General features: G+C 54.6%; 2 protein-coding genes across 5 annotated transcripts; one reads left to right on the top strand and one right to left on the bottom strand.

The window, feature by feature from the left end:
- Nucleotides 1-1,046: 1,046 nt before the first annotated feature.
- Nucleotides 1,047-17,476, bottom strand: PPP1R10 (protein phosphatase 1 regulatory subunit 10). 3 transcript variants are annotated; one of them, XM_066253268.1, is made up of 20 exons: nt 17,360-17,476; nt 15,343-15,899; nt 9,312-9,429; nt 8,554-8,640; nt 8,296-8,431; nt 7,836-7,887; nt 6,643-6,720; nt 6,329-6,502; nt 6,122-6,227; nt 5,897-6,009; nt 5,356-5,456; nt 4,938-5,082; nt 4,707-4,865; nt 4,370-4,616; nt 3,951-4,014; nt 3,618-3,812; nt 3,388-3,463; nt 3,100-3,213; nt 2,389-2,958; nt 1,047-2,130 (listed from the first exon to the last, which is right to left on the bottom strand). In XM_066253268.1, the coding sequence occupies exons 3-20, from the start codon at nt 9,416-9,418 to the stop codon at nt 2,021-2,023; spliced, it is 2,634 nt and encodes an 877-aa protein (XP_066109365.1). In that variant the 5' UTR covers nt 9,419-9,429; nt 15,343-15,899; nt 17,360-17,476; the 3' UTR covers nt 1,047-2,020. The 3 variants fall into 3 exon arrangements, with proteins under 3 accessions (XP_066109365.1, XP_066109437.1, XP_066109303.1); XM_066253340.1 differs by lacking the exon at nt 17,360-17,476 and adding an exon at nt 16,459-16,531; XM_066253206.1 differs by lacking the exon at nt 17,360-17,476 and adding an exon at nt 16,117-16,141.
- Nucleotides 16,730-26,662, top strand: MRPS18B (mitochondrial ribosomal protein S18B). 2 transcript variants are annotated; one of them, XM_066253889.1, is made up of 7 exons: nt 16,730-16,883; nt 18,354-18,462; nt 18,564-18,661; nt 18,789-18,857; nt 21,740-21,806; nt 25,064-25,123; nt 26,075-26,662. In XM_066253889.1, the coding sequence occupies exons 1-7, from the start codon at nt 16,806-16,808 to the stop codon at nt 26,374-26,376; spliced, it is 783 nt and encodes a 260-aa protein (XP_066109986.1). In that variant the 5' UTR covers nt 16,730-16,805; the 3' UTR covers nt 26,377-26,662. The 2 variants fall into 2 exon arrangements, with proteins under 2 accessions (XP_066109986.1, XP_066109938.1); XM_066253841.1 differs by lacking the exon at nt 16,730-16,883 and adding an exon at nt 17,122-17,304.
- Nucleotides 26,663-26,983: the final 321 nt, after the last annotated feature.

Genomic DNA, 26,983 nt, shown 5'->3' on the forward strand with positions numbered 1-26,983 from the left:
CCTGGTGGGCAGAGCATCCCCGCTGGTGGGCAGAGCATCGTCCCCTGGTGGGCAGAGCGTCGCCCCTGGTGGGCGTGCCGGGTGGATCCCGGTCGGGCGCATGCGGGAGTCTGTCTGACTGTCTCTCCCCGTTTCCAGCTTCAGAAAAAAAAAAAAGGTTTGCCGGCTCCCACGCCATCTCTCTCAGGCCCTTTCAGGTGTCCTGGTGAAAGCCAGAAGGCTGAAAACCACTCTTCTCCAACATGTAGTATACTTTAAATTTATAGTTTAAAGATTTAAATAACTTCCTACCTAAAATTAATCCTGTCCCTTGTCTTCCTCAGAATTTTATTCCACCCACTAGGCCCCCTGTTTAGTACCTAACCTCGGCTCAGTATTGTGGGTCCCGCATCTGCCTGCCTCTCTCTGGCCCTGCAGCCGAGGCTCTGCCTCCCGGAAACCGCTCTCCAACTCCTTCCCTGAGCTGCTCCGCGGGGCGGGGCGGGCCGATCCGCCACGGCCACTGTGCCCGCACGTCCGCGGCCCCGCTGCGTGCTTGGAGGGCTGGTCCTGGGGTTTTTACTGGGCTTTCTGTTCAGTGTCCTGTCCCGCCACTGCAGCCTGTCACTTAGTGCCTAGTCCTTGACTTGAAAGGACACGTTGTTAGCTCCTCTCAAAGGACAGACCGATTTCACGAGTTTGTATGAATGGACCTGGTCGTGAAGACAGCCGTGTTAGGTGTGCTCGCTTGCACTTGGCACGGTTAGTGCCTGAGCACGTGGCAGCCACGTGTGCAGCCTACCGACGGCCGTGGCGCTTGCCCGCCACAAGGGGGCGCTCTCCTGACCACTAGCCTGCTGCGAGAAGAGGTTGCCCGCCGCCCGTTTGCTTGTCCAGTTGCAGGAATCTAGTAAACGGGAACGCCCCAATGCGTCCAGCTCCGCGGCTCCTCCCCCTACCGTCTGCCCGAATCCAACGTGACCCTGCCTGGCCTTGGCCACTGGCCTTCCAGACCTGGAACTGTTTTTCTTTTAAAACCAGTCCAAACACACCGGGGTTAAATAAGTTGCTTCTCTTTCCGCTGTTTATTATTAATGTACAAAATATACAAAACCAAAAGAAAAAATACTCATCCTCAAATCCATTGTGTCTCTAACCCAACACCCTGCACAAAACCCAACCAATCCAATGTTTTCACAGAAAACAACTGATGCTGAGACAGGAGGGCCAGCGCTGTGGCCCAGCGCACCCAGGAGGGCGCCCGCCGGGGTCAGAGGCGGCCTCACTACAGCAAGCTCCCAGGTGGCATGGGCTAACTCCCACGGCGGCGCATGTAGTGTGACTGGGGCCCAGCCTGCCAGGCTGCAGTTCATGAAAGCTGGCCTCACTGAACTGTTTCCAGAATAAGCCATGTATGTGAGCGGGGACACAATCACCAGCCAGCTAGGACCCTCACTGGATGCAGATGTGACATCGGCCACCTTCAAGCCCAGCAGAGCCCTGATACACTCAGTGTTCACAGAGGTGTGCAGTCGCGTGAGAAAGGACTCAGTGTGTCCAGCCCAGGTCAGGAGTGGGGAGCCCGTTCAGTGCAGCGGGATAGCCGATACCCCTTTTCCCATCTCCCCAGCCCCGGAGGAACCATGAACTTGGCTGGGATGATTTCGTAAGTGCAGCTGACCCGAGTCAGAGCTCTGGGTGAGAGGCCCCACAGCAAGGGACCGGTGTTCTGCAGGTGACCAGCTTGAGGTTCTCGGGTGTGGAAGGTAATACTGGAGAGGAGCTTTGGGTCCCGGGGCCACGCTCCTCACAAAGTGAAGCCAGCTGCGTCTCCTTGAGCAGTCGGGACAGAGCGCGCCCAGTCGGACCGCCCCAGGCCGGAGGCGGGGTGGCACCTATGTGCACGAGTGATCCAAGTCCCAGAACTCGAGCCGGTGGGGACTGAGGTGGCCAGCTCCTCCTCAGCCGGGGAAGGGACAAATGGGCCTCACAGAAGCCATAACAGGGCGAGGGCGCCAGGCACAGCCCCCAGGCGGGGTCCCTAGGGCAGCGGGGGCCCGTTGACCCCCGGGTGGTAGAAGGCACAGCTGTTCTCGTAGCGGCAGTTCCCCTTCATCATGAAGTGGCGGCAGACGGGGCGGTTGGACATGTCTGGAGGAGACACGATGGCGGGTGGTCAGGTAGGACGTGGCCGGAGGTCAGTGCCACCCTCACCCAGCTCCAAGCCCATGGCATCCTGACAGCTGTCCCTCACAGACATGGTCTCGGGGACTTGGGGGAAGCAAAGGGCAGAAACAGCCTGCATGCCAGGAAAAGGCCACCTGCTGTTCTGCCTGGCACACCCGAGGTCATGACACCCCCCGAGTCCTGTACAAACAGAGGCCACATGCTGGGAAGGGTCATCCTCACCTCCTCCATGGCTGTGGCCTCCATCGTGCCCCCGGTGACCCCCTCCGCCATGGCCAGGGCCATCGTGACCACGGTGCTCGTGAGGTGGCCCTCGGTGGTCATGGCCTCGGTGACCAGGGACGTCATGAGGCCGGTGACCATGGGGCCCCCCATGTCCAGGGCCTTCATGGGGGCGATGTCCACCATTTCCACCCATGCTCCCGCCAGGACCTTCATGAGGACGATGGCCACTGCCACCGCCCATGCCACCACCAGGGCCTTCGTGGGGCCGGTGCCCACCGCCTCCAACCATGCCCCCACCCGGGCCCCCTCGTCCATTTGGGGGTCCTCCTCCAGAGCGACCTCCTCTGGCCCCTCGAAACGGAGGAGGAGGGGGGGGAGGAGGCTCATTTCCTCCTCGGCCACCACGGCCTCGATGGTACGGGCCTGGACCCGGGCCTGGGCCGCCCCGCATTGGGCCGCCCCGCATGGGGTCCCCAGGGCCATCCCAGAAGGGGTCACCACCCCGTGGAGGGGGAGGGGGACCCAGGAGACGTGGACCCACCGGCCCACCAGGGCCTCCATGGGGACCTATCAGGAAACAAGGGAGAGAGACAAGGTCAGCTTCCTGTTGGTTGGGGACGGCTCCCTGCCCTCCTCTGATCAGGCCTGCACAGTACCAGGCCAGAACTAAGCATATGAGCCAGTTCCAACATCTCGCTCACCACCTACCTGGCATGGGTCCCCCAGGGCCGGGGGGGAAGTGCTGCATTCCCTTGGGGCCCCCAGGGCCTCCTGGTGGAAAACCATTGGCTATTGGACCAGGACCTAAGAGTCCATGTGGCACTATTGAAAAAAGGAGACAGTCAGCTCAGGATTCTACTGATCCTCCAAGACCAACACTGTTGGGGTCTCCCCCTGCCACGTCTGGCCACGGCGCCCCCCAACAGCGCCCCCCTCACTGAGCCCCCTCCCCCATGGCACCCCCAGCTCCACCCCCAGGGCAGCCCCGGTGATTACCCAGCATCTGCTTGATCTTGTCAGAGTAGTCTGGCTGCTTGAGCAGCTCCTCGGACGGATGGCTGTTTGGGCTGCCCTGCGAGGCGAGGTGGACAGAGAGCAAGGTCAGCAGACAGCCACCCTCTGACCAGCACAGGGAGGGAGAGGCAAAGGGGGAGGGGATGGGGAAGACCGGGACCTGGGCTGAAGACGGGCGTCCCGGGGGTGGGGAGGCAGGGGAGGGCCCGTACCATGATAGAGGTGAGGATTTCCTGGACGTTGATGCCGCCCGCTCCGGGGCCCTGGGGGCTCTTCCCGGCACCCATGCTCCCCATCAGGTTGGCCAGGACGGGTGGCAGCTTGGAGCCTCCGGCCCCGTCGGGCGAGCCGCCGGCCTCCCCTGGCTCCAGGGTCTCGACGTACGGGGCCTCGTCCATGGGGCACTCCTGCAAGCAGAGTGCAGCCCGAGCACTGAGCAGCGGGGCTCCCGGCTGCCGGCCAGGCTGCATCCCTCACCAGCCCAGCCCCGGCCAGGCCACATCCCTCACCAGCCCTGCCCCGGCCCGCCCACAGCACCCACTCACCTCGTCCAGGGGGATGAGCTTCGGGGGCACCGGCTCGTAGGGCTCGGGGTCCGGCTCGTGCGGGCTGGCAGGAGCGCCGCAGGGAAAGCACAAACACAGGAGGTAAGCACAGCACAGGGAACATCGTCAATCACTCTGTCCCAACTGTGTAAGGTGTGGGTGCTAGACTTATTGGAGTGATCCTGCCATAAGTTATATAAATGTGTAATTACTGCGCTGTATTCCTGAAACTAATGTAACATTGTATGTCAACTGTAATTGAAAAATGAAAAATTACTTAAAAAAAAAACCCAAACAACAAAAATCAAATGATCCCTTCAGGACCTGAGATTTCTTCCTGACCTCCGTCCACCCTCCTAACCGCCCAGGGCACGCTCCCCACGGGACCAGCACCCGCCTGGCTCGAGCCGCCCGCTCACCTCTCCTTGTTCAGGAAGAGCTCCTGGAGGATGCCCTTCTCCCGCTCGGCCTGGATGTACCGCTCCTGGCTGTTGCTCCCGGGGCTGACGAGCGGCGAGGGCAGCGCCAGGGGCCGGGGGCACACCCAGGGCACCTTCTCCTCCATGTTGTCGTGGCTCAGACGCCGCGCCGTCTCGAACGCGTGTCTGTCTGACAGTATCTCCCGCTTGGCCGCCTCGCCGAAGTCCTTGATCCTGTTCACGTTCACTGTGGGCGGGAGGGAGGGCAGGAGGGAGTCGGCACAACCGTGCGTGTTACACGCCCCACGCCCACCCATGACGCAGCAGGGCTCCTCACCTCGTTCCGTTTCGTCCAGTTCAAAATAGAAGTACTCTCTCAGCTTCCCCTCCTCGGGCCACGTCACGGTCTTCCTCTTCCTGCCTTTCCGCGTCAGCTGGCTGGGGTCCCCCGGGCTCTCCACCGGCTTCGCATCCAGAGCCCCCGGCTCCAAAGCGGCTGTGAGCGGGAGAGGCTTCAGACCAGGCCCTTCCCGAGGAGCGCCCGGCCCCGCGCAGGCTCTGGACCTACCGGCATCCAGGAGCTCCGGGACTTCCACGGGGGGCACGGGGGTCCCGGGACGGTCCGTGTCCATGGCTTCGGGGGGCGCCGGCTCTGGGGAGGAAGGTTTGGCTGTGCTTGGTTCTGTGCTGGTTTTCCCCTCAAATGGGCTTGGCTATTGTGGGGGAAAAAAAGAACTGGAAGTTAATGGGCTGACAGAACAGCCAAGGTCAAAGCAAGGCCGTGAGTCCAGGGTCCTGGGCGGGCTCCCCAACAGTTTGTACAAAGGCCCGTGTCCACCGCCCACCGCCAGGAGTCTACAACCCAGACGGGCTCCTCTTGTCCTCTCCAGCCACCCAGAGCTGCTGGGCCCTTCACACGACTTTTACATACAACTTGACACCTCACCCCACCCCCATCATGGACACCTACTGCCCGGGGCCCAGACCTTGGCAGCTGTAGGCGACAGCACCTTCTTCTTCTTCTTAATTTTGATGCCTGGGACGGGGGCTGAGTTGAGTGCGTCCAGGAAGCCCAGGCCCTCCATAGCTGCGGAAGAAGTGGGATGGAATCACTGTGCCCCTCACAACCCCACTCCTACAGACGACATCTGGGCAGAGACACGGGTCAGTGGAGACCCTGCCTCAGCCCGGGCACAGGCGCTCACGGTGCCCAGGAAAACCCTGACGGCACTCGCCTTCTGTTAAAGCAGGCCAGCGCGGCTCTGAGCAGAGTCAGAGCCCCGGTCACTGACAAGGCAGCCCGTGGACGTGGCGGTCACCCTGCCGGCTGGGAGAGCCCCCAGCCAGCCACTGACAAGCACGCCGCCCACCTCAGCTCTAAAGTCACCCCTAAGTCCTCCTATGAAAGGCGAGTTTCAGAGGTGCAGAAACTGAAGGGTACCCAGAAACCCGAGGGAGGGGGTAACAGAGGAACACCCCACATCCACGCCCTGAAGACGCTTCCCCTGCAGCCCCCTGAGGACTCACGCTGCGGGGGGATGATCTTCACTTTGATCTCTTTGGTAGCGTTCGGTGTGGTGTTGAGCGGCTTGTACTTCTTCTCAGCGTGGGGCGCAGCGTCTCCCGGGGAGGCTGCCGGGCTGTTAGGAGGGGGGAGGGGCGCCATCAGAAACCGCCCCTCGCGTTTCTCCCGGCGGTGGACCCGCCCACCCGGCCGTGGACCCGCCCACCCGGGGCCCAGCAGGCCCGCACCTCTGGCGCTTCAGGGGGATGGGCTTGAGGTTGTACTTGTCGGAGACCACCACCGTGCTGGGGCTCTTCTTCACGGGCACCAAGGATGGCGTCTCCAGCTCCAGCCCTGGGGAGACACGCGGACTGAGCTCCTGCCCGCCTCCCACTTCTCCCCGGGAGACCCCCACCTGCCCGAGCCCCCGAGCCCCGGGGCGGCCGGAGCCTCACCAGTGGAGCGGAACTTGGCGTGACTGGGCGCTGTGGTCCGGAGAGACTTGGGCTTCTCCCTCTTCTTCTCGGGGACCTCCTCGGCCCGGGGCTCAGCCCTCACCTCCAGCGGAGGCCGCTCGGGAGGGGTGGTCCGACCCTTGCCCTCTTCTTTCCGCTTCTTCTTCTCCTTCTCTGGGGTGGAAGAGCAAAGCAGACGAAGGCTTTACTGAGATAAAGAGAAAGACGGCCGGGCAGAGGAGCCACAGGCCGAGGACATGGGGGCCGGGTCCCCGCGGGAGAGCACGTGCCAGGGACAAGGGACTTGAGCTCACCGGCAGGCTGGGTGCCGCTCTGGGACCGAATGACAGCCATCCAGTCGCTGACCAGGACCGAGGCCAACTTCCGGAGCTCTGCAGGGACAGAGAGGGGAACGCGGAAACGACTTAACAAGCGATTCTTCCAGGAACAGAACACAGAGCAGTCTGAAGGTCTACGGCCGAGTGTGTGCACAAGTTCCACCAGGGCCTCATACACAGGGTGGCAGACGCAGGCTTCCCGCTGTGAGTGCCTGACTCAGGGCTCACTCTCATCGTGTACTTATTAATGACTGCCCTGTTCATCTGCAATCTTTGCAGACCTGCTGCTGCCCCTCTGTGCCTCTCAGGGAACGGTCACAACCTGAAGACCTTCTCCCCGTCACAGACACAGCAGCAGAGATGAGTCACAGGACGAGAAAGTGGCAGGACAGACCGACACCCACACTCCCCCCTCAGGAGACAGGCAGGCAGAGCTCAGTGTGCAGGGCGACTGGATTTTAAAATAAATGGCAGTGTCCTGTGTTACCCTAAAGGCAAATTTACTGTGAAGTTTCAGGAAGCTGATTTAGATCCATCCTATAAAAGACTTCCTAGGAACCCTTTTCTCTAGAATGCTGCTGGTGAAAATGCATTTTTAAAACTCAAGGATGTGTTCTGGCTGGATAGCTTGGTTGGTTAGAGCAGTGGTCCCTAACCCCCGGGGCCGCGGACCGGTACTGGTCCACAGAGAAAGAATAAATAACTTACATTGTTTCCGTTTTATTTATATTTACGTCTGAACGATGTTTTATTTTTAAAAAATGACCAGATTCCCTCTGTTACGTCCATCTAAGACTCACTCTTGACGCTTGTCTCAGTCACATGATACATTTATCCGCCCCACCCTAAAGGCCGGTCTGTGAAAATATTTTCTGACATTAAACCAGTCTGTGGCCCAAAAAAGGTTGGGGGCCACTGGGTTAGAGCCCTGCCCCGAAGCCCCGAGGCTGCGGGTTTGATCCCCGGTCAGGGCACCTACAGGAGCAGAACGATGTTCCTGCCCCTCCCTGCCTCTCCCTCTAAGATCAATGACCGTGTGGAACTGGGACCAGGAGGAAGCAAGGTGAGGTGGGAAGAGCAGGGAGGGGAGGCCCTGCGCACGGACGGACGGACGGATGGAGCGGAGGGAAGGACAGGGAAGCTGAGGGAGCCCCGAGGGGCGGCCCTACCTTCATCCTCGCTCGACTTGCTCAGCTGCTTCACCAGCTTGGCCGTGTTGTTCTGCGAGAGACGGGGCGCAGTGCGGTCAGCGACAGGGACAGGAAGCCCCTCAGAGCCAGCACCCCGACCCACTCGCAGTTCCCGAGTCCCCTAATGGCGCTGACACTGGTCTGCAGCACGTGCCCTTTCACAAACCCTGGGGCACCGTCTTACGCAGTCCGCACAACCATCCACTTAGGGAGGGACACAATCATTCCCACTCCGCAGACAGTAACTGAGACACAGATACATGACGGGCCCCAAGCCACACACCTATGAAAGCAGAGAAATCTGAACCAAGTCCTGATTCCAAAGTCCTGTTTTCCCGCCGTTCTACCTCACAAGCCCCAGAGGACAGTCACACAGAGTCACTGCACGCCTCTCATCCGCCGGACTGAACCAGGACGCGGTGGCCACGACCAGAGGTACCTGCTTGAGGTGGTCCACAGTGAGGGGCAGGTGCTGCAGGGTCAGCAGGATCTGCTGCAGCAGCGGGACGTTGTTGGTGGTCTTGGAGTACGTCAGCCAGTTGTTCAGAAGCTTGTAGCCACCGACGTCAATGAACCTGGGGTGGGAGAGTAGGTGCCCGTCTGGGTTTGGAAGGAGCACGGCCCACATACACAGTTCCCCGTCCACCGCCCGGCCTTCCGACGGCACTGCCCGCCGCGGCCCCCCGACCCGACGTACTTGACCAGGATCTCCGAGGCCTGCGTCTGCAGGAGAATGTTCAGGTACGTGCAGCGGCTCACCATCTTCCGCGCCTCCTTCATCAGACTGTGGGAGAGGGTCAGGGGTCAGGGGTCAGGTCAGGGGGCGCAGCCAGGGCCTCCTCTTCCAGCCGCAGAGCCTCTGCTCCGAGTGCCAGACAGCCCTGACGACTCGGGACTTCGCTAGGAGCGGGGAGGTCACACAGGCTTCCGAGAGGACGGGCTGGCACCAGAGTGAACTGAAGCCCACGGAGGAGGGACGAGCGCTGAGGAGCCACTGGGTCCCTGCTCTGGGGGCGGGCATCACTGCTTCCCTAACACAGGACACCGATTCCGCTTCCAGGTGGAGGGTCCCAGTCCCCAACCACCAGCCTTTAGTGATCTACTCAGGACAGGCTTAGCCATTTGCTTCCCCTGGGAAACTTGAGGACCCCTAGAGGAAAATGACCATTTGCAGATGTGAAACATGACCCCAAACAGAATCAAGAATTCTGTCACCTGGCTCCCTGCTTCCTTCCTTCCAAAGGGTGACTCCCTTGAGACTGTGAATGCCCAAACATCCAATTCCATTAGAGCCAGGGACCAGGGGACCACCTTTTCCTATCACTTATTCCAAAACGACCGTATTTCAGTCCCGTCCAACTGACCTTCCCTCCGTCCCCAGGAACACCTGGTCCAGTCTGCCGTAACCACACGTACAGTATCCTCGACTCACAACACTCCAAACGGGGCACGCACCTGAAGATCTTGGCGATCCCGTCCACACTCCGGACTTCCCCGTCTCGGTTCAGGAAGCTGTCCAGGCCCTTGAGCAGCTCTTTGGGGTCTATGGGACCGGACCCCATGATCGAGGTTTCTGAGAGGAGAAAACAACCCAGAGTAAACGGGTGCCCAGGCTAGGCCCAGTGTGCGCTCCAATAATGTCTACATTTGACAGAACACAGCTGACTACTTATTCCACTGGTCTTCGACTGCACTCACCATTTTTAAGACTAGAAAAGTCAACACAGACCACGGTCAGCACTAAGGAGACAGCCTGGCCAGCTGAGCGTGCTGCTAGCACAGGGCTGACGGGGACAGCTCAGCCCGGGCACTAGGCAGACGCCCCGCCCACCCAGTGACAGCCTCCCCAGGACAGCTGAGCTTCATTAGCTGCTAGGAGACTAAGATCCACGTTCCTGTAACAAAACGTTCACCTCTCCAAGGAAGTTTTGCTTATTGTTAGGTCCTGTCTCTGCTTAGGTACTGGTAAATCTGAGAAAAAAACAACAAACCAAACTGGGACTTGGTGGGCCAATCCTGGGTGTTGGGCTACATGTCTAAGATCAGTCCATTCCCTTTCACCCGGCCCATTAAGAGTGGTAATCACGGGTGGCAGGGTGTGTATCACCTGCACCAGCACAGTCGGCTGAGTGATAGATGATAAGCACAACTTGAGCCCAGGCTGGATAGCTCAGTGGTTAGAGCGTCCTTCCAATGCACAGTAGCTGCGGGCGTGATCCCCAGTCAGGGCGCATACAGGAACTCATTATCTGTCTCTTTTTCTACCTTTCTCTCTCTCCAAATCAATCAAAAAATTTAAAAAAAAATTTTTTTAACTTGGAAACAGCACCTTTCCCCAGGGAAGGTACGGCGGCTCCCAGAAACGGAGCCCTATGGACACAGCGGGGACCAGGCAGGCCCCTAAGTCCAGCCAAACACAACCGCACAGGCCCCTACTGCTTCCATGTTAAGAGCAAGACCGGCTTGTGATTTCAAAGGCAAGATGTGAATTTGACCCCCTATCTCCCCCCTCCCCGGGCCCAAAATCTCATCACTGTCCAAGACCTCCAAGAAAGGCCTACAAGTAGAAACCATGGAGCCTAAATGAATGGATAAAAGCAGCAGCTAGGAAAAATGCCATTACAGCTGCTCAGCCAGGTCAGGAAAGGAGTTCGTTAAAAGTTAAACTGCTGTTACACAGCAGAGAAGTGAAGCCACTTCCAGGCCAGAAACCAAGTTCCAGAGAGGCAGCTGAGAGTCAATATGGTTCTGATTGGTGTTTTATCCACAATGCCTCAAAATACATCTGAGAACCAAAAAAGAGCCACTCGGTGAGGTCAGGTTAACACTGGGGAGGAAGGGGGCAGGGAGACGGCCCCTGGGGCCCCTGCATCCAGCACGGTGAACCGCCATCCCAGCTGAGGTGGGGAAGCCAGGGCTTTACAAAAAGGACCTTATTCTGTGCAGAGAGAACAGTTTTCTTATAATGTAAATTGGCTCTTGAGCCATAAAACAAAACAAAGACTCAGACAACCACAACAATCTCAACCTCTAAGTCCTTCCGACAAAACGGTCCATTTCTACACGCACAGGTCCTAACGACCAAGAGGAGAAAGGGAAGGCGCAGGGAGAGGTGAGAGAAGACAGGCTGAGGGGGCTCGGCGCTGTGACCGCTGCCCGGAGCCACCACAGAACCTGGGTCGGAGGAGCAAGCACTAAGTAGAGTGAATACAGACAAGATGAAAGGCGCACAGGCCAAACCCACCGACCTGGGCCACCAGATGCAGGACAGAAGGAATTCTTCCCATGTAGTAAGATGCTACACACTATACAGACACTATCAAGAGATTCTTAAATACAATACAATCAAAGGAGAGATAAAGCAGATTTTCCATCTACTGGAGACTGAAAAAGCAATGAGCAAATCCGAATATATACCAGCAACCAAGGTCTATACAATTTAAAAAGCCTCCAATTACACGAACATCACTATGAAGCAGTTCCCCTAAAGACAGCCGACCCCACCGATTCAAACCCCAAGCTGAATATACATCACCTCGGAGAACTCCCTTACAGAGAACTCCCTTAGGTACCCAGCTGTCAGCTAAGCCAACAGATCTGCTGCCCCTGCCTCCTTCGGAAACTAAACAAGTTATCACCTGAGCTCAAATGTTCCTTTCGTGAAGAGGGAGGGAGACAAGAGACAGATCAGTTAGTACAAAGCCAAATTGTGTCGCGCCTCCTGCTGGGAATGGGACCCTGAGACTTTTCCATTTCCATTAGTAACAAGCAAGAACAGTCAGGCAAGAAAAGCTAGGAGACAAACCAAAAGAAACGCTAACTACTCATCTCCCTTTTTTTCCCCTCCTGTATTTTGGAAATATAGTTAACTCAACTTGGCCTCATAAGCACTGATCTCGTGATTAAAAGGTGAGTTTCCTCAGTTTCCCTACAAGGAAGATTAGCTTTCACTCATTTACAATTAAGGGCCCAAAGTGTCTGATAACCTCACTTCCTTCTTTTGAAAAATGTTCAGAAGCACTCAAGTGGAAAGGAATCAAGAGCCTAAATTCCTGGCACAGGCCCACGAGGAAAAGGCAGTTGAGCTGAGCAGGGGAGGAGCAGTGACCAAGTGTCGTAACATTCCCTAGTCACAACACGGAGCCTGGAAGGGAAGCCTTCTGGAATCAGAGGGCCCAGGACACGACAGATTTCAATTCCCTCGAAGGCAGCCCAGCAGGGAAGGGGGGAGCAAGCCCTGGCCTGTGTCCACCTTGTCCCAGGCTGTGCTGTCCTGATGGGCGATGTTGCAGGCAGACCTCACTGCCCACCAGGGCACTGAGGAGTTTTCTACTGCTCTCACCAGGTAACATTCTATCAAGTCCACTGATTCCAAAAGGGTTTGTACTAGAGGATTGTTCAATTCAACAGGGTGCGAATATTTAGCTTGGCTAAGATTATTTCATACTTGTCACCAAACAGTACTGGACAAGCTCAGGACTAAAGCTCTAAGCTACAGAGCCTTTCTGCAACAATCACAAGGCCCTTCTCACACAGTGGCAGGAGCCCGAGGTGACTTGAGGCAGAAGAGTCAGCGCCCCTGGCCCCTCGATTCCCCTTCCTTCCCTCAGTGTTTGGGGCATTTCCTAGCCTGACTCAACAGCGGGCTGTTATGTCCCTTAAGTGATTCCAAACGTTGTACCCCTCTTCCAAGCAGTGAGCCCCTCTCTCATTCTGAAAACCTGGCACATGAGCTCCCCAAAAGCTCGTCAAATCACCACCCCCATCCGTCCCAACAGGAAAGGATCCTGGAAGGAACTCTGGACGCAAACTACAAGGACCTGGTTCTCCAGATGGATCTGTTTCCCTAGAAGACTGTTTCCTATCTCCCGTGTTACTGAAGATTTCTTTATTAATCCCTGCTCACTAGAGATCAGGAACCCCAGTGGGCAGAACGTTCAGCTTCCAAGTAAGGCATGCTGCAGAAACATGGCAAACTGCTTAAAAGATAAAAAACTTGTGGTCAGTAGACATGTGGAGGAGCCCCTCCCATCCAATCCAGAAGTTTAGTAACTGGAGAATTCAGACCCAGAAAATTAGCCTACAGTCTCACCCAAGTCACCAGCTGGCAGTTGTACAAAAAGGCTTTCCAATTCTGCCTACAACTTCCCTGCTTCAATGCAGAACTTAAAAAAAAAAGTAAAAGTATATGGAGAGTCTGATCAAGATGTGACTTTGAAAAAGGTGGAGGAAGAAAGGGACAGGGCACCCAGACCACCTTCAGAGGGAGGACAGGGCCTTCCAGCACGCACCAATGGCCAGAGCAGGCATGACTTGAAAAATGAAGACGTTATTCTCCCATTGTTTCCAAGGAATCTCTTTTAGAAGGCAAGAAAAAAGAAATCCAAAGAGGGTGGCTCTTGGGGAAAAGGAAATGAAGCTGTGAAATGTAATACCAGAAAGGTTTTGCTTACCAGAGACCGTGGCTGGACGCCCCCTGCCTCGTTTACAACTGCCGCCTCCTTTCCTAAGTCACTTCTCATCCTAGCACCAGTGTACAGGAGCTAAGTGGCTGGAGAACGTGATACAGCACTGCAGTTCACCCCCAAACCCAAGTGGAGAGAAGGTGACGAGAAGTTCCTAGAGAACCCACTCTCCCCCAGACTCACGGTACCAAGCGACCCACAGCAGAAGGCCCAAGGTCTGGTTCCTGAGCAGAAATGGCATCAGGCCCCATTTCCTCAAGTTACTTCCACAAGCCCTCGTGTCTTCCCAGTATGCACCCCCCACAAATACACACACACTCCCCCAAAAGGCTCCCAGCCATAGTGGGTCTAAATGGTTTTCTACGCCTGGCAACTGAAGCAGGGAAAACTTCCAAGCACTGTGATGAGTGACAGGTGAAAATAAAAGCAACGGGCTCTCACTGTTAAAGAACTAGAGCTGCCCAAGGAAATGAATAGGTAGGAGACCTGGTTTCTGTAAGCTGTTTTCCTTTTAGGTAAAGGCTGTAAAGGTAACATTCTAAAGAAAAGGACATGTCTTCTTCGCCTGGCTGCGCGCAGACTGCAGAAGGCCGAGGCTCAGGGTGGAGTTTCGAGAGGGAGGAGAGCGGGTTACATCACCGCGGTGACGCTCCTCCCCTCGGCCAAGTTTCTAGGGCGGCCCAGGCTCTGGGCGGCAAAGGGACCGAGAACAACAACAAAGAGGCAGGGACGCCATTTTGTCATGAAAAATTTTAAAAAGCTACTCCAGCCTTGCCGGGAGCTAGTAACATAAAAAAAAAAAAACCCACCATCTTTTGGTATAAAAAACAAACCAAAAACGAAAAACAAAAACCAGTCTCCCATCCTGACGTCTTTGACCTACTTTAAGAGCGTTTGAGGAAATAAAAGCAATTAAAATATTAAAAATTACAATTTCTGCGGGGAATTGGCAACCTACCATCGACCACCCCCATCCTTCTAACAAATGGAAAGGGGGAGGACTTGGACCCCGCCCAACAAATAGGGTCGAGGTAGGAGAGAAAAATGGGAGACGAAACCTGCAACACCGCTTGGAAGACAAAAGGACAAGGAAAGGCGCCATATTGAAGCAGGGAAGAAAAAAAATCCTTTTAACGACACAAATCTTTTAGAAAGCTAGCATTCAATTGCACTTAATGGCTTTTAAAATTATACTCCTCTAAATTCCACATTTCCCAACCTTTCCAACCCATCAAAAAGTACCAAGTTAAAATGTTAAATCTCTCGCTTTTAAATAACCTATGCAATCTGCAACAATTACAAAACATTTACTTCCCCAGCTATTATCTTGTATGTACTTGGCACTAAGATTTTTGTCCTGAATTAAGTGTCTTGCAATCTTTATTCCTAGATTGCCACCTACAAGAACCATACAAATAAACCCCAAGCATATTACATTAAAAATTGAGAGGATTTTAACAATCTTAAAAGCTATATATATAGCCAGCTCCTACTTCTCTGCCCATCTCCTTACCCTGCAATCTTTATGTACAGATTGCTCATTCATCTGGCAGACTTTTAAGGCGCCCTGCGTGTCTCACACACAAAGAAGTGGGACTTCTGGGCCACAAGATCCACCATCATTTGTATGTGAGCTCATTAACCCTTTTATAGACTGCTGCTCAGGGAGGAAGGTAGCCATTCCTCCTTATAAAAAGCAAACTTAGCGCTCTGGCAGTCTGGAAATTTGGCTGGATTACGAAGGGTTAACCATCTCAAGCCTCACTTGCGGGCCCTCCCTGCACCCTCTCCTCGCCCGCAGCACCGCAGGGAAGAGGCGGGTGGTAGGGGAGCGAACACGGCTGTTTACACTCAAAAGGCCCTTTTTAATGGAGATTAAGTGACCAGCCTGGTCCTTTCTCCAGATCTCTATTTTGTTCTATCGGTCTCATTTCTTCCTCTCATTATTATATTTTTGGTTTCGCATAAGGGAAACGTTGATTTCTTGTTGCAAGGTTCGTTTTTGAAAATTCGACACTTACTATCCAATTTTTTTGCGACGTCAGCACCTCGGGCTCAGGGGTGGGGGGGGAGGGCTTAAAATTTTGGAGAAAAAAAATAATAAAACCACCAACCAGGACCCAAAACTCTTATTTGGGGGGCCTCATTGGATCAAAAAGTCTCTTTTAGAAAAAAAACAAAAACCAAGGCCAACTCAGGAATCATCTCCCCCCCCACACCCAACTCCATTTAGGGAGGGGGGGGGTCGTAGCAAAAATAATAAAAAAATAGTTCTGAGTGGATGCAAAAAAAATGAAACGCTGAATTAAGTGAATTTGGGTGGGTTTGGGAAGGGAGGGTGGTTGATTATTTTTGCAGTTATGTGGTGACGGTCCTTCGGCCACAGATTTTAAGTCCCAAGCAGCGTGGGCTGGTGGGGTGAACAAGACGGGTGGGGGCGGGGGCAGAAGACACAGTGGTGGGGCCGGTGGCCGTTCCCCCTTTCCCCCCGCTCTCGGGATCCTTGCAAGGGCTTAGATGTGGCTGCGGCTCGCTTCTTTTCGCCTCGTGGCCTGTCTTTCTCCGAGAAAATTCAAACCTGGGATAAGAGAGGAACACAAGGGAGAAAGAGGTCATCAGTAACGAGTGGCTCTAAAAACACCCCCAAAAAACACGTCCCCACGTCTGATTCGGAATACGGCTCGCTTTTCCCACCCGGGCCCAAACCCGGTTTCCCAGGCCCAAAAGCCGTAAAAAGAAATTAAAAATAAAAAAAATGTTAACCCCGTAACCGACACACCACCACCAACACTTACCTCTAAACGAACCCCAGAATGGCGGCGGCGCGCTCGGGCGGAGCCTTTTATACCCGGACGCCACCCAAACAACGTGAGCGCGCTGGCCGCGTCGCGCGAGACATTGTGCGCGAGGCATCCGCTCATTGGCCGGACCGAAAGGCACCTCACTAGCTGATTGGCTACCCGTTCCTTAGCCTTCCGCTCAGCCGACAGCTCCCCCTCCCCCGCCAGCCTCGGCACCTTTTCCCGCCTCCTTCATGGGGGGGAGGGCGGAGGCGCGTGCGCGTGCGCGTGACCGCAGAGCCCAGCCCCTCCCTTTCCTCTGCCTCCACCACTTCCGCCTTCGGAAACATTTCTCACCCTGGGGTTGGCCGGACGGGGCCGGCGCATGCGCCCTGGCGAAAGCTCGGTCAAAAATCGCCTTCCAAATTGCTCGCGAGTCAAACTCTAAGTATGAGACCTAAGCGTTGTAGCGATTGGCTCATCAGAAACCCAATTTTGCTGCCGAATTCCCCTGTGACGCAGTTGAAATTGACTTCCCCCCAGGGACCCCGCCCTCTCCGCCCCCTTTCTCGCTTCCGTCCTGACGCAACCGCGTGGCTGCCTCCCGCATTGCAGCTTCGCCCTTGGCCCTGCCCTAGAATCAGTTTCCGGGAGCATGCGCAGTCGTCTTTCCGGCCAGCTCCGGCTTGGCGGCGTGCGTCAAGATGGCGGCCTCCGTGTGGCATTCGCTGCTCAGGCGCCTTCCCACCCTTGCGTCCTACAGGGGTGCCTACGGAGTTCAGGTAACTCCTTGGAGCACGTTTTGTGCAACCCCTGCTGGGTTATCCTTTCTCTAGGTCGTCGCTGTTGTACCTTCGGCAGCACTTTGCCCCCACCCTTCTCACCCACCTGAAATCTCCATGCATTTTTTTAAAAAATCCCGAGCCGAGGGCCAAGAGCCAGGGTTAGATTTTTTGGCTAAAGAACTAGTTAAGGACTGCACCCTGCTTTCCCCCGTCGTGCTCCCCCCATCACGCACAACCAGCTCGTTAAACTATGCAGATGGTGTCCAAAAGCGATGCCCTGGAGCGCGAACGACCAGCAGCGGCAGCCTGGCTGTCGCGGTGGCCCCTCCCTGTCCAGCCAGGACACACGCTGTCGACCCGGGTGACTGGTGTCTCAGCCCTCCATCTCCCTAGGCCAGTTGAGTATCAGAGCACGCGGGTCAGTGAAACTGCGTCCTTTGGATGGAGGCTTCCCTCCAGCCTCGGGTACTCACCGCCGTGGAGGTTCCTGGTAGCAGGGCAGGGCTCTTGGCGGAGGGGGTGGGAGCGAGAGGAAGGCTTGCCCAGCTGCCACTCCCTAAAGTGGGACTGCAGAGTGGGGACAGGGGTCACGACGGGAGTTAATGACAGGCCTGGTCGCTTTAAAGCTAGCATTACCACTCGTTTCTTCCTCCCTGTGGAATGTTGACCTTCCACTTTTTATAAAGCTGGACCACGCAGTGATCTTGGATTGTATGGAGCTGGAGACTCACCTGTCCGTGCAGCCCCTCCCTGCCACACATCTTACTTCCCAGAAGCTACACGTCCTCCCGCTTCGTTCACCCTTTTTCCTCCGCCGGACTCAGTTCATCCCAAACAGCCTGAACACCTTACGTGGGCCAGGTGTTTGAGTCGTCCTCTCAAATGAGATTGCCTCTCACTCAACTGTGCTATCTATCCTCTAACAGTACCTTTTCTCGGGATCCATAGGTTGGAGATCGGGAGAGCAGCTGATGATGTCAGTTTAACGCCAATAAATATATAGTCTTGCTATATTCCATTAAAAACAGTGGGCGTGTATTCTTCTCCCTGAAGTGTTGGCAGCGACCCAGTTGCGATTCTTCTTTGCATTGACTTTTTTTTTTTTTTTTTTTTTCTTTTACAGAGACAGTCAGAGAGAGGGATAGATAGGGACAGACAGACAGGAATGGAGAGAGATGAGACACATCAATCATTAGTTTTTCGTTGTGACACCTTAGTTGTTCATTGATAGCTTTCTCATATGTGCCTTGACCACGGGCCTTCAGCAGACCAAGTAACCCCTTGCTTGAGCCAGTGACCTTGGGTCCAAGCTGGTGAACTTGGCTTAAACCAGACTAGCCCGCGCTCAAGCTGGTGACCTTGGGGTCTTGAATCTGGGTCCTCCGCATCCAAGTCCAACACTCTATCCACTGCGCCACCGCCTGGTCAGGCTTTGCGTTGACTTTTATTGTCACCCTTCTTTTATAGGTTCCCCTCCAGTCGTTTTGCACGGAAACACATCTGGAGGAAGACTCTCTGCCCCCAGCGCCCGTTTCCCCGTATCAGGATGAACCTTGGAAATATCTGGACTCAGAAGGTGCCTCTAAATGAGGACGGGGAGGGCCATGGAGGGCGGGGTCTGAAATAAATAGACACACCCACCTCCTTCATCCTAACTGAGGTGGGCTTTTCTTTCAGAATACCAGACCCGCTACGGTGCCCGCCCGGTCTGGGCTGACTACCGTCGCAACCACAAAGGTGGAATACCCCCACAGCGGACTCGAAAGACGTGTATTGTGAGTTTCTGAGAGTGGCCCGTGGCTGGGATGTGAAGTGGGGGTGGAGACCGTAGTAACCAGGGCAGCAGCACTTTTTCTGACGTGGCTGGGAACATCTTTACCTGCTCGTTTTTTCTCTCTACAGCGTAAAAATAAAGTTGCTGGGAATCCCTGCCCTATCTGCCGGGACCACAAGCTGCACGTCGACTTCAGGGTAAGAAGAGGGGTTTTTTTTCTCCAGGATAAGGATTTGGAGTCTCTTTTGCAGTGCTAAACAGATTGCAATAGGTGTACCCATTCTTCTTCTTTTTTTTTTGTTTTTTTTCATTTTTCTGAAGCTGGAAACTAGGAGAGACAGTCAGACAGACTCCCGCATGCGCCTGACCAGGATCCACCTGGCACGCCCACCAGGGGCGATGCTCTGCCCACCAGGGGGCGATGCTCTTCCCATCCTGGGCGTCGCCATGTTGCGACCAGAGCCACTCTAGCGCCTGGGGCAGAGGCCAAGGAGCCATCCCCAGCGCCCGGGCCATCTTTGCTCCAATGGAGCCTTGGCTGCGGGAGGGGAAGAGAGACAGAGAGGAAAGCGTGGCGGAGGGGTGGAGAAGCAAATGGGCGCTTCTCCTGTGTTGTTTTTTTTTTTTTTTTTTTTTTAGAGAGAGAGAGGAGTGAGAGAGAGAGAGAAAGAGAGAGAGAGAGAAGGGAGAGGAGCAGGAAGCATCAACTCCCATATGTGCCTTGACCAGGCAAGCCCAGGGTTTCGAACCGGCAACCTCAGTGTTCCAGGTCGACGCTTTATCCCACTGCGCCACCACAGGTCAGGCTTTTTTTTTTTTTTACAGAGAGAGTCAGAGAGGGGGATAAATAGGGACAGATAGACAGGAACGGAGAGATAAGAAGCATCATTCATTAGTTTTTCGTTGCCCCTTGCGACACCTTAGTTGTTCATTGATCGCTTTCTCATATGTGCCTTGACTGTGGGCCTTCAGCAGACCGAGTAACCCCCTGCTCAAGCCAGCGAACTTTTCCAAGCTGGTGAACTTTTGCTCAAACCAGATGATCCCGCACTCAAGCTGGCAACCTCGGGGTCTCAAACCTGGATCCTTCCGCATCCCAGTTTGACACTCTATCCACTGAGCCACGGCCTGGTTAGGCTTCTTTTTTTTAATTAAGTGAGAAGTGGGGAGACAGGGGGACAGACTCCCACATGCCCTGCACCAGGATCCACCTGGTAAGCCTCCTACTGGGTGATGATGCTCTGCCCATCTGGGGCTGCTGTTCCGTTGCTCGGCAATTGAACTATTTTTAGCACCCGAGGCGGCCGTGGAGCCATCCTCAGTGCCTGAGGCCAACTTGCTCAAACCATGAGAGCCATGGCTGGGGGTGGAGAAGCAGATGGTCACTTCTCTGTGTGCCTTGACCAGGAATCGAACCTGAGACATCCATACGGCAGACCTATGCTCTATCGGTGAGCCAATGGGCCAGAGCCAGGTGTGCCCATTCTTCTTCAGACCCTGTCATTTCCACACTATTTTTCACTGGCTTCTTAGCACTGTAAAAACATCCTTCCTTCTAGTCCAGGGGTAGTCAACCTTTTTATACCTACCGCCCACTTTTGTATCTCTGTTAGTAGTAACATTTTCTAACCGCCCACCAGTTCCACAGTAATGGTGATTTATAAAGTAGGGAAGTAGCTTTACTTTATAAAACTTATAAAGCAGAGTTACAGCAAGTTAAAGGATATAATAATAATTACTTACCAAGTACTTTGTCAGATTTTCGCTAAGTTTGGCAGAATAAATCTTTATAAAACAACTTACTATAGTTAAATCTATCTTTTTATTTATACTTTGGTTGCTCCGCCACCGCCCACCATGAAAGCTGGAACGCCCACTAGGGGGCGGTAGGGACCAGGTTGACCACCACTGCTCTAATCTTTTGCCCTCTACTGTGGATTATAGTAAAAAGCTTCATACCTTATTTATGAAATTAACAGTCTAAATTGGCAGGCAAGAAAAATGCCCACAATGCCCAAAAGTTGTATTTATATCCATCACAATTATTAGCAAGTAGATTAGGCTAATTTAGCCTGAGGTTTATTTCCTTGTCATGTTGCTGTTTGGCGGCATGCTGAGACTGGACACTGGAGGCCCGATCTGTCAAGCCTGGTGTTAGAGACAAGTTATTTCTTCAAAAAGCCTGCATTGTGAGAAGGACAGGACTTGCTCCTTAAATAATTCAAAAACCTTTATAAAAATGGTAATGGGAAGTGCTCTTTTGAGCCTGCAGTGAAATAGCAGATCAGAAGCTGGATGGCTGGTCATCAGGGAGGTGGGAGGGCATCTGTGTATCCAGCAGTGGATGAGGGGGTGGGACTGTTCCCAGACCCCTTCTGACACGAGTTTCGGAGGAGTCCAGTAGGCATCTTCTCAATTTCAGCTGTGTCCTATTGGTTAATATAAAGGTATGGTCTGACCAGGCAGTGGCACACTGGATAGGGCGTCGGACTGGGATGCGGAGGACCCAGGTTCGAGACCCCAAGGTCACCAGTTTGAGCGCGGGCTCATCTGGTTGGAGCAAAAAGCTCACCAGCTTGGACCCAAGGTCACTGGCTTGAGCAAGGGGGTTACTCGGTCTGCTGAAGGCCCGTGTTCAAGGCACATGTGAGAAAGCAATCAATGAACAACTAAGGTGTCACAACAAGAAACTGATGATTGATGCTTCTTATCTCTCTCTGTTCCTGTCTGTCTGTCCCTGTCTATCCCTCTCTCTGACTCTCTCTCTGTCTCTGTAAGAAAAAAAAAAAAGAGCCGAGCCCTTGGAGAGGAGAATCACGTGTGAGTCCCAGTGATGGAGTGTGGGACGTGCGTGTGGAGTGGTTGAGAGGCCAGGAGAGGGGACAGGCTTGCTGGAGTTTCCACACACGTGTTTGTTGAGTACAGTGATGGGAGCTAAAACGGGGAGCTGAGGAAGGGGCAGCGTCTGCAGAGACACGGGGTCAAGGCCGTCGGTGCGGCGTGTTGGGTTGTGCGGGCTCAGTCTCTGAAGGTCCGCCTGCTCTCCCCCCACTCCTGTCCCCCACCCCTCTCCCCACAGAACGTGAAGCTCCTGGAACAGTTCGTCTGCGCCCACACGGGGATCATCTTCCACGCTCCATACACAGGTCAGCCCGTCAGCCCCGTCCTTTCTCGGGCAGCTTGTCCGGGGGGCACCTCTCATTCGTTCGGTCAGACAACAGGTATCTGCTCAGTGGCTCCTCCAGTGGCATTAAAAGTGTGATTGAACGTTTTGGAGATCTTAGCTTTTAATAGGGGTACTCAGGTGCTAAAACATGTAAGTGTGGACAAGGGTCCTTGTAAGCAAACTATCTAAATGTAGCTCTTGAAGGCTACATTTCAAGGTTATTCCTTTTTTGTTTGTTATTTTCTGAAGTGAGAAGCAGGAAAGCAGAGAGACAGACTCTTGCAGGCACCTGACCAGGATCCACCCGGCATGCCCACCAGGGGGCGATGCTCTGCCCATCCGGGGCGTTACTCTGTTGCAACCAGAGCCATTCTAGTGCCTGAGGCAGAGGCCACAGAGCCATCCTCAGCGCCCGGGGCCAACTTTGCTCCAATGGAGCCTTGGCTGCGGGAGGGGAAGAGAGAGACAGAGAGGAAGGAGAGGGGGAGGGGTGGAGAAGCAGATGGGCGCCTCTCCTGTGTGCCCTGACCGGGAATCGAACCCGGGACTTCCACACGCTGGACCAACATTCTACCGCTGAGCCAACCGGCCAGGGCGATTATTTCCTTTCTTCAGGGCTCTTCACTTGTACAAAATGCTTTCTTGAAAATTGACTATAGGCCCTGGCCGGTTGGCTCAGCGGTGGAGCGTCGGCCTGGCGTGCGGGGGACCCGGGTTCGAGTACTGGCCAGGGCACATAAGAGAGGCGCCTATTTACTTCTCCACCCCCCCCCTCCTTCCTCTCTGTCTCTCTCTTCCCCTCTTGCAGCCAAGGTTCCATTGGAGCAGGGATGGCTCCTTGGCCTCAGCCCAAGGTACTGGAGTGGCTCTGGTTGCGGCAGAGCGACGCCCCTGGTGGGCGTGCTGGGTAGATCCCGGTCGGGCGCATGCGGGAGTCTGTCTGACTGTCTCTCCTCATTTCCAGCTTCGGAAAAATGCAAAAAAAAAAAAAAAAAGAAAGAAAGAAAATTGACTATACCATAAGTTCTTCTATGCTTTTTTTTTTTTAATTTATTTATTACAGAGACAGAGAGTGAGTCAGAGAGAGGGATAGACAGGGACAGACAGACAGGAACAGAGAGAGATGAGAAGCATCAATCATTAGTTTTTCATTGTGCATTGCAACACCTTAGTTGTTCATTGATTGCTTTCTCATATGTGCCTTGACCGCGGGCCTTCAGCAGACCCAGTAACCCCTTGCTGGAGCCAGTGACCTTGGGTTCAAGCTGGTGGGCTTTTGCTCAAACCAGATGAACTCGTGCTCAAGCTGGCAACTTCGGGGTCTCGAACTTGGGCCTTCTTTATCCCAGTCCAATGCTCTATCCACTGCGCCACCACCTGGTCAGGCTCTTCTATGCTTTTAACAATTTAGTTAGATTTCCCATACCGGGTCCTCGGGTGACGACAGTTCCATTCCTGCGACAGTGACATAACCCAAATTTTGGTTTAACTTGAAACACACCCTAGCCTAACACAAGGGGCACACTTGCGCTTTAAACAGTCCAAAAGGCGTAGGTAACCGTGCTGAGGGACGCCAGCTCCCTCATGCATCCTCTGCGTTGCTGCGTGTTCTTCCACCGCGCAGCCAAACTAGTGTGTCCACGTAGTCTGTAAGTACGACGCTAACAGTGGAAGCCGAAACACTCCTGTCTCAATTTTTTAAAGTTTTTATGGGAGTGAGTGTCATAAACTCAAAACATCGTAGGTCGAGAATGTCATCACCCAAGGACCCCCTGTCTTTGTAGCTGTTAGCTTAACTGTTCACTCTTACGTCTGTTCCCTAACGACAGCCACAGGCTACACCTGGCTCCCTGGTGTCTGTCTGTTTTCAGTGTCTACAGCTGTCCAGGATACAGCGACAGAGTTGAGTGGCTGAGTCATAGATTCCAGGGCCCGCAAAGCCTAAAACACATGGCCCTATACAGAAAAATGTTGCCTACTAAAGCAAGATAAAAAGCTAAATTTGCAAATAATAGTCTGAATTTACCATTTTGGGGATAGCAGCATGATTAGTGGAGTTTGGTTTGTCAGGGAGTGGTTTTTTTGTTTTAATTTTAGAGACAGAGACAGGAAGGGAGACAGATAAGACGCATCAACTCATAGTTGTAGGACCCTGGTTGTTCAATGATTGCTTCTCATATGGGCCTTGCAGGGGGCTGTAGCTGAGCCAGTGACCCCTTGCTCAAGCCAGTGACCTTGCACTCAAGCCAGTGACCTTGGGCTTTAAGCCAGTGACCTTTGGGCTCAAGCCAGCGACCATGGGATCATGTTGATGATTGCATGCTCAAGCCGGTAAGCCCATGCTCAATCCAGCAACCTCAGGGTTTGGAACCTGGGACCTCAGCGTCCCAGGTGGACACTATCCACTGCACCATCACTGGTCAGGCTGTTAGTCTTAAACTCTTGTCAAGATGTGAAAAACTGAAGAGACTATTTTGCTACTCTCTCAGACCTGAAGTTCTTTCTTTTCTTTTCTTTTGAAATCCTTTCTTCTGTTACTGAATATTTCTCCGTGGATTGTCCTACCTAGTTAAGCATGCTTGCCCTTTGAATTGTTACCATTAAATGGATTCTCTGTGGTGGCTAGATCTTCCTAAGTTGTTGTTTGTTTGGTTTTTGTATTTTTCTGAATTGAGAAGCAGAGAGGCAGTCAGACAGACTCTTGCATGCACCCGACCAGGATCCACCCGGCATGCCCACCAGGGGGCGATGCTCTGCCCATCCGGGGCGTTACTCTGTTGCAACCAGAGCCATTCTAGTGCCTGAGGCAGAGGCCATGGAGCCATCCTCAGTGCCCAGGCCAGCTTTGCTCCAGTGGAGCCTTGGCTGCAGGAGGGGAAGAGAGAGACAGAGAGGAAGGAGGGGGGGAGGGGGGGAGAAGCAGATGGGAGCTTCTCCTGTGTGCCCTGGCCGGGAATCGAACCTGAGATGTCCACACACTGGGCTGACACTCTGAGCCAACCGGCCAGGGCCTAGAGCTTCCTAAGTTTTATCCCAGCTCTGAGAGAGAGAAGGGAGTCTTCCCGTTGGGCAGATGGGGAAACAGGCCCGTAGAGGGGTGAGGAGAGTGGGGTCATCCCACAGAGCTGGGTCCTCCACTGCAGGCCCCCCCCCCCCCCCCCCCGTGTGGGAGCGGGTTGTGTTCTTACTCCCGGTGCCTGACAGAAGGAGCACCATGTTCCTGTTTTCTTCCCGCAGGAGTCTGTATGAAGCAGCACAGGAAGTTGACCCAGGCTATCCAGAAAGCCCGGGACCATGGTGAGTGTGGGAGGGACCCGCAGCACTGTGTCAGAGACCACGTGGGTGGCCTAGGGCTGGAGGATAGATATAAGTGCCACGTGTTCTTCCCAAGAGCCTCTTCTTTCATCACTGCCGTGTATTCCCTCTCCGGAGCCTGTTATCTTGTCATCGTCCCCTGTCCCTCCTCTTTTTTTTTTTTTTTTTTTTTTTTTTGAGAGAAGGACAGACAGACAGGAAGGGAGAGATGAGAAGCATCAATTCTTTGTTGTGGCTCCTTAGTTCATTGGTTGCTTTCTCATATGTGCCTTGACTGGGGGTGGGGGTGGGGCTACAGCAGACTGAGTGACCCCTTGCTCAAGCCAGCGACCTTGGGCTCAAGCCAGACACCTTGGGTTTCAAGCTAGCGACTTTTGGGCTCAAGCCAGCGACCTTGGAGTCATGTCTATGATCCCACGCTCAGGCCAGTGACCCCGCGCTCAAGGTGGTGAGCCTGCCCTCAAGCTGGCGACCTCAGGTTTTGAACCAGGGTCCTCAGTGTCCCAGACCAATGCTCTATCTACTGTGCCGCCACCTGGTCAGGCTGTTCCTCCTCTTTTTTAAAACAAACAAACTGTTACTCCCAGTGTCACAGCTAGATCATAGGAGGATCTGTGTGTAAATTTCTGGTCCTCGGCTCTGTACCTTTGTACAAATGAGAAGATCCCCCTCCAGGAGAGCAGATACAGCTGCCTGTCCCTGATGCAGGGCTGCACAGCGTGGTCAGCAGGAGCCCAGGCAGAGTGTCAGCCCACACTTGTCCCCTCGGCCAGGGGCCTTGCTGCAGTGTGCAGCATGCAGAGATGTGCCCGGGCTGCCGGGCTCCTTCCTCCCTTCGTAGGTGACTTTCCCTCCTGTCTCCCTCAGTGTGAACTCCCTGCCTTGCTCCCTGCCTTGCTCCCTGCCTTCACTCTCTCTCATTCGACCCCCTAGGTCTCCTCAGTTTCTACATTCCCCAGGTTGAGCCTCGGGACCTTGACTTCAGTACCTCTCACGGAGCTGTGAGTGCGACTCCGCCCGCCCCCACCCTGGTTTCCGGTGACCCCTGGTACCCATGGTACAGCTGGAAACAGCCACCGGAGAGAGAGCTGTCCCGCCTCCGCCGGCTGTACCAAGGCCATCTCCGAGAAGAGAGCGGCCCCCCGCCTGAGTCCATGCCCGAGGTGCCCCTCGCAGCGCCGGTGGAGGCCTCCGCTGAGCAGGCCGGCTCCCAGAGCCCTCCGCCGGAGCGGTAGACTGGGCAGGGCGCCTGGGGCTGGGAGGTCCTACCTCGGAACTACACCACCGGTCGGAGCCTGAGGAGCTGTATCTGTTTTGTGGCCAGTGGCGGGTTCAGGGTCGGAGAAAAGAAGCGGTTGTTGTTGAAGGGGATAAATACACCCAGGCTGAGGAAATACACAGATGTATGTGGGAAACTGTAATCCCCCCACCCCCTGTATAAATAGGTGGGCTCAACTTCCTGTCGCTGTTTTCAGCGTGCTGCGGACCTGGCTGTTCCAGAATAAAGCGGTGTCTCCTGTCTCTGGACTGAGTCTTTGGGGAACGGGTGCTCCTGGCCAGAGCCAGGCCGGATAGTGACTCTTTTTTTTTTTCCTGAAGTGAGAAACGGGGGGAGGCAGACAGACTCCCGCATGCGCCGGACCAGGATCCACCCGGCATGCCCACCAGGGGGCGATGCTCTGTTGCGACCAGAGCCATTCTAGTGCCTGAGGGGAGACCATGGAGCCCTCCTCAGTGCCCAGGCCAACTTTGCTCCCATGGAGCCTTGGCTGCGGGAGGGGAAGAGAGGAGAGGGGGAAGGGTGGAGGAGCAGATAGGTGCTTCTCCTGTGTGCCCTGGCCA

This window comes from Saccopteryx bilineata, chromosome 1 (genome assembly GCF_036850765.1).
Source record: "Saccopteryx bilineata isolate mSacBil1 chromosome 1, mSacBil1_pri_phased_curated, whole genome shotgun sequence".
NCBI lineage: Eukaryota > Metazoa > Chordata > Mammalia > Chiroptera > Emballonuridae > Saccopteryx > Saccopteryx bilineata.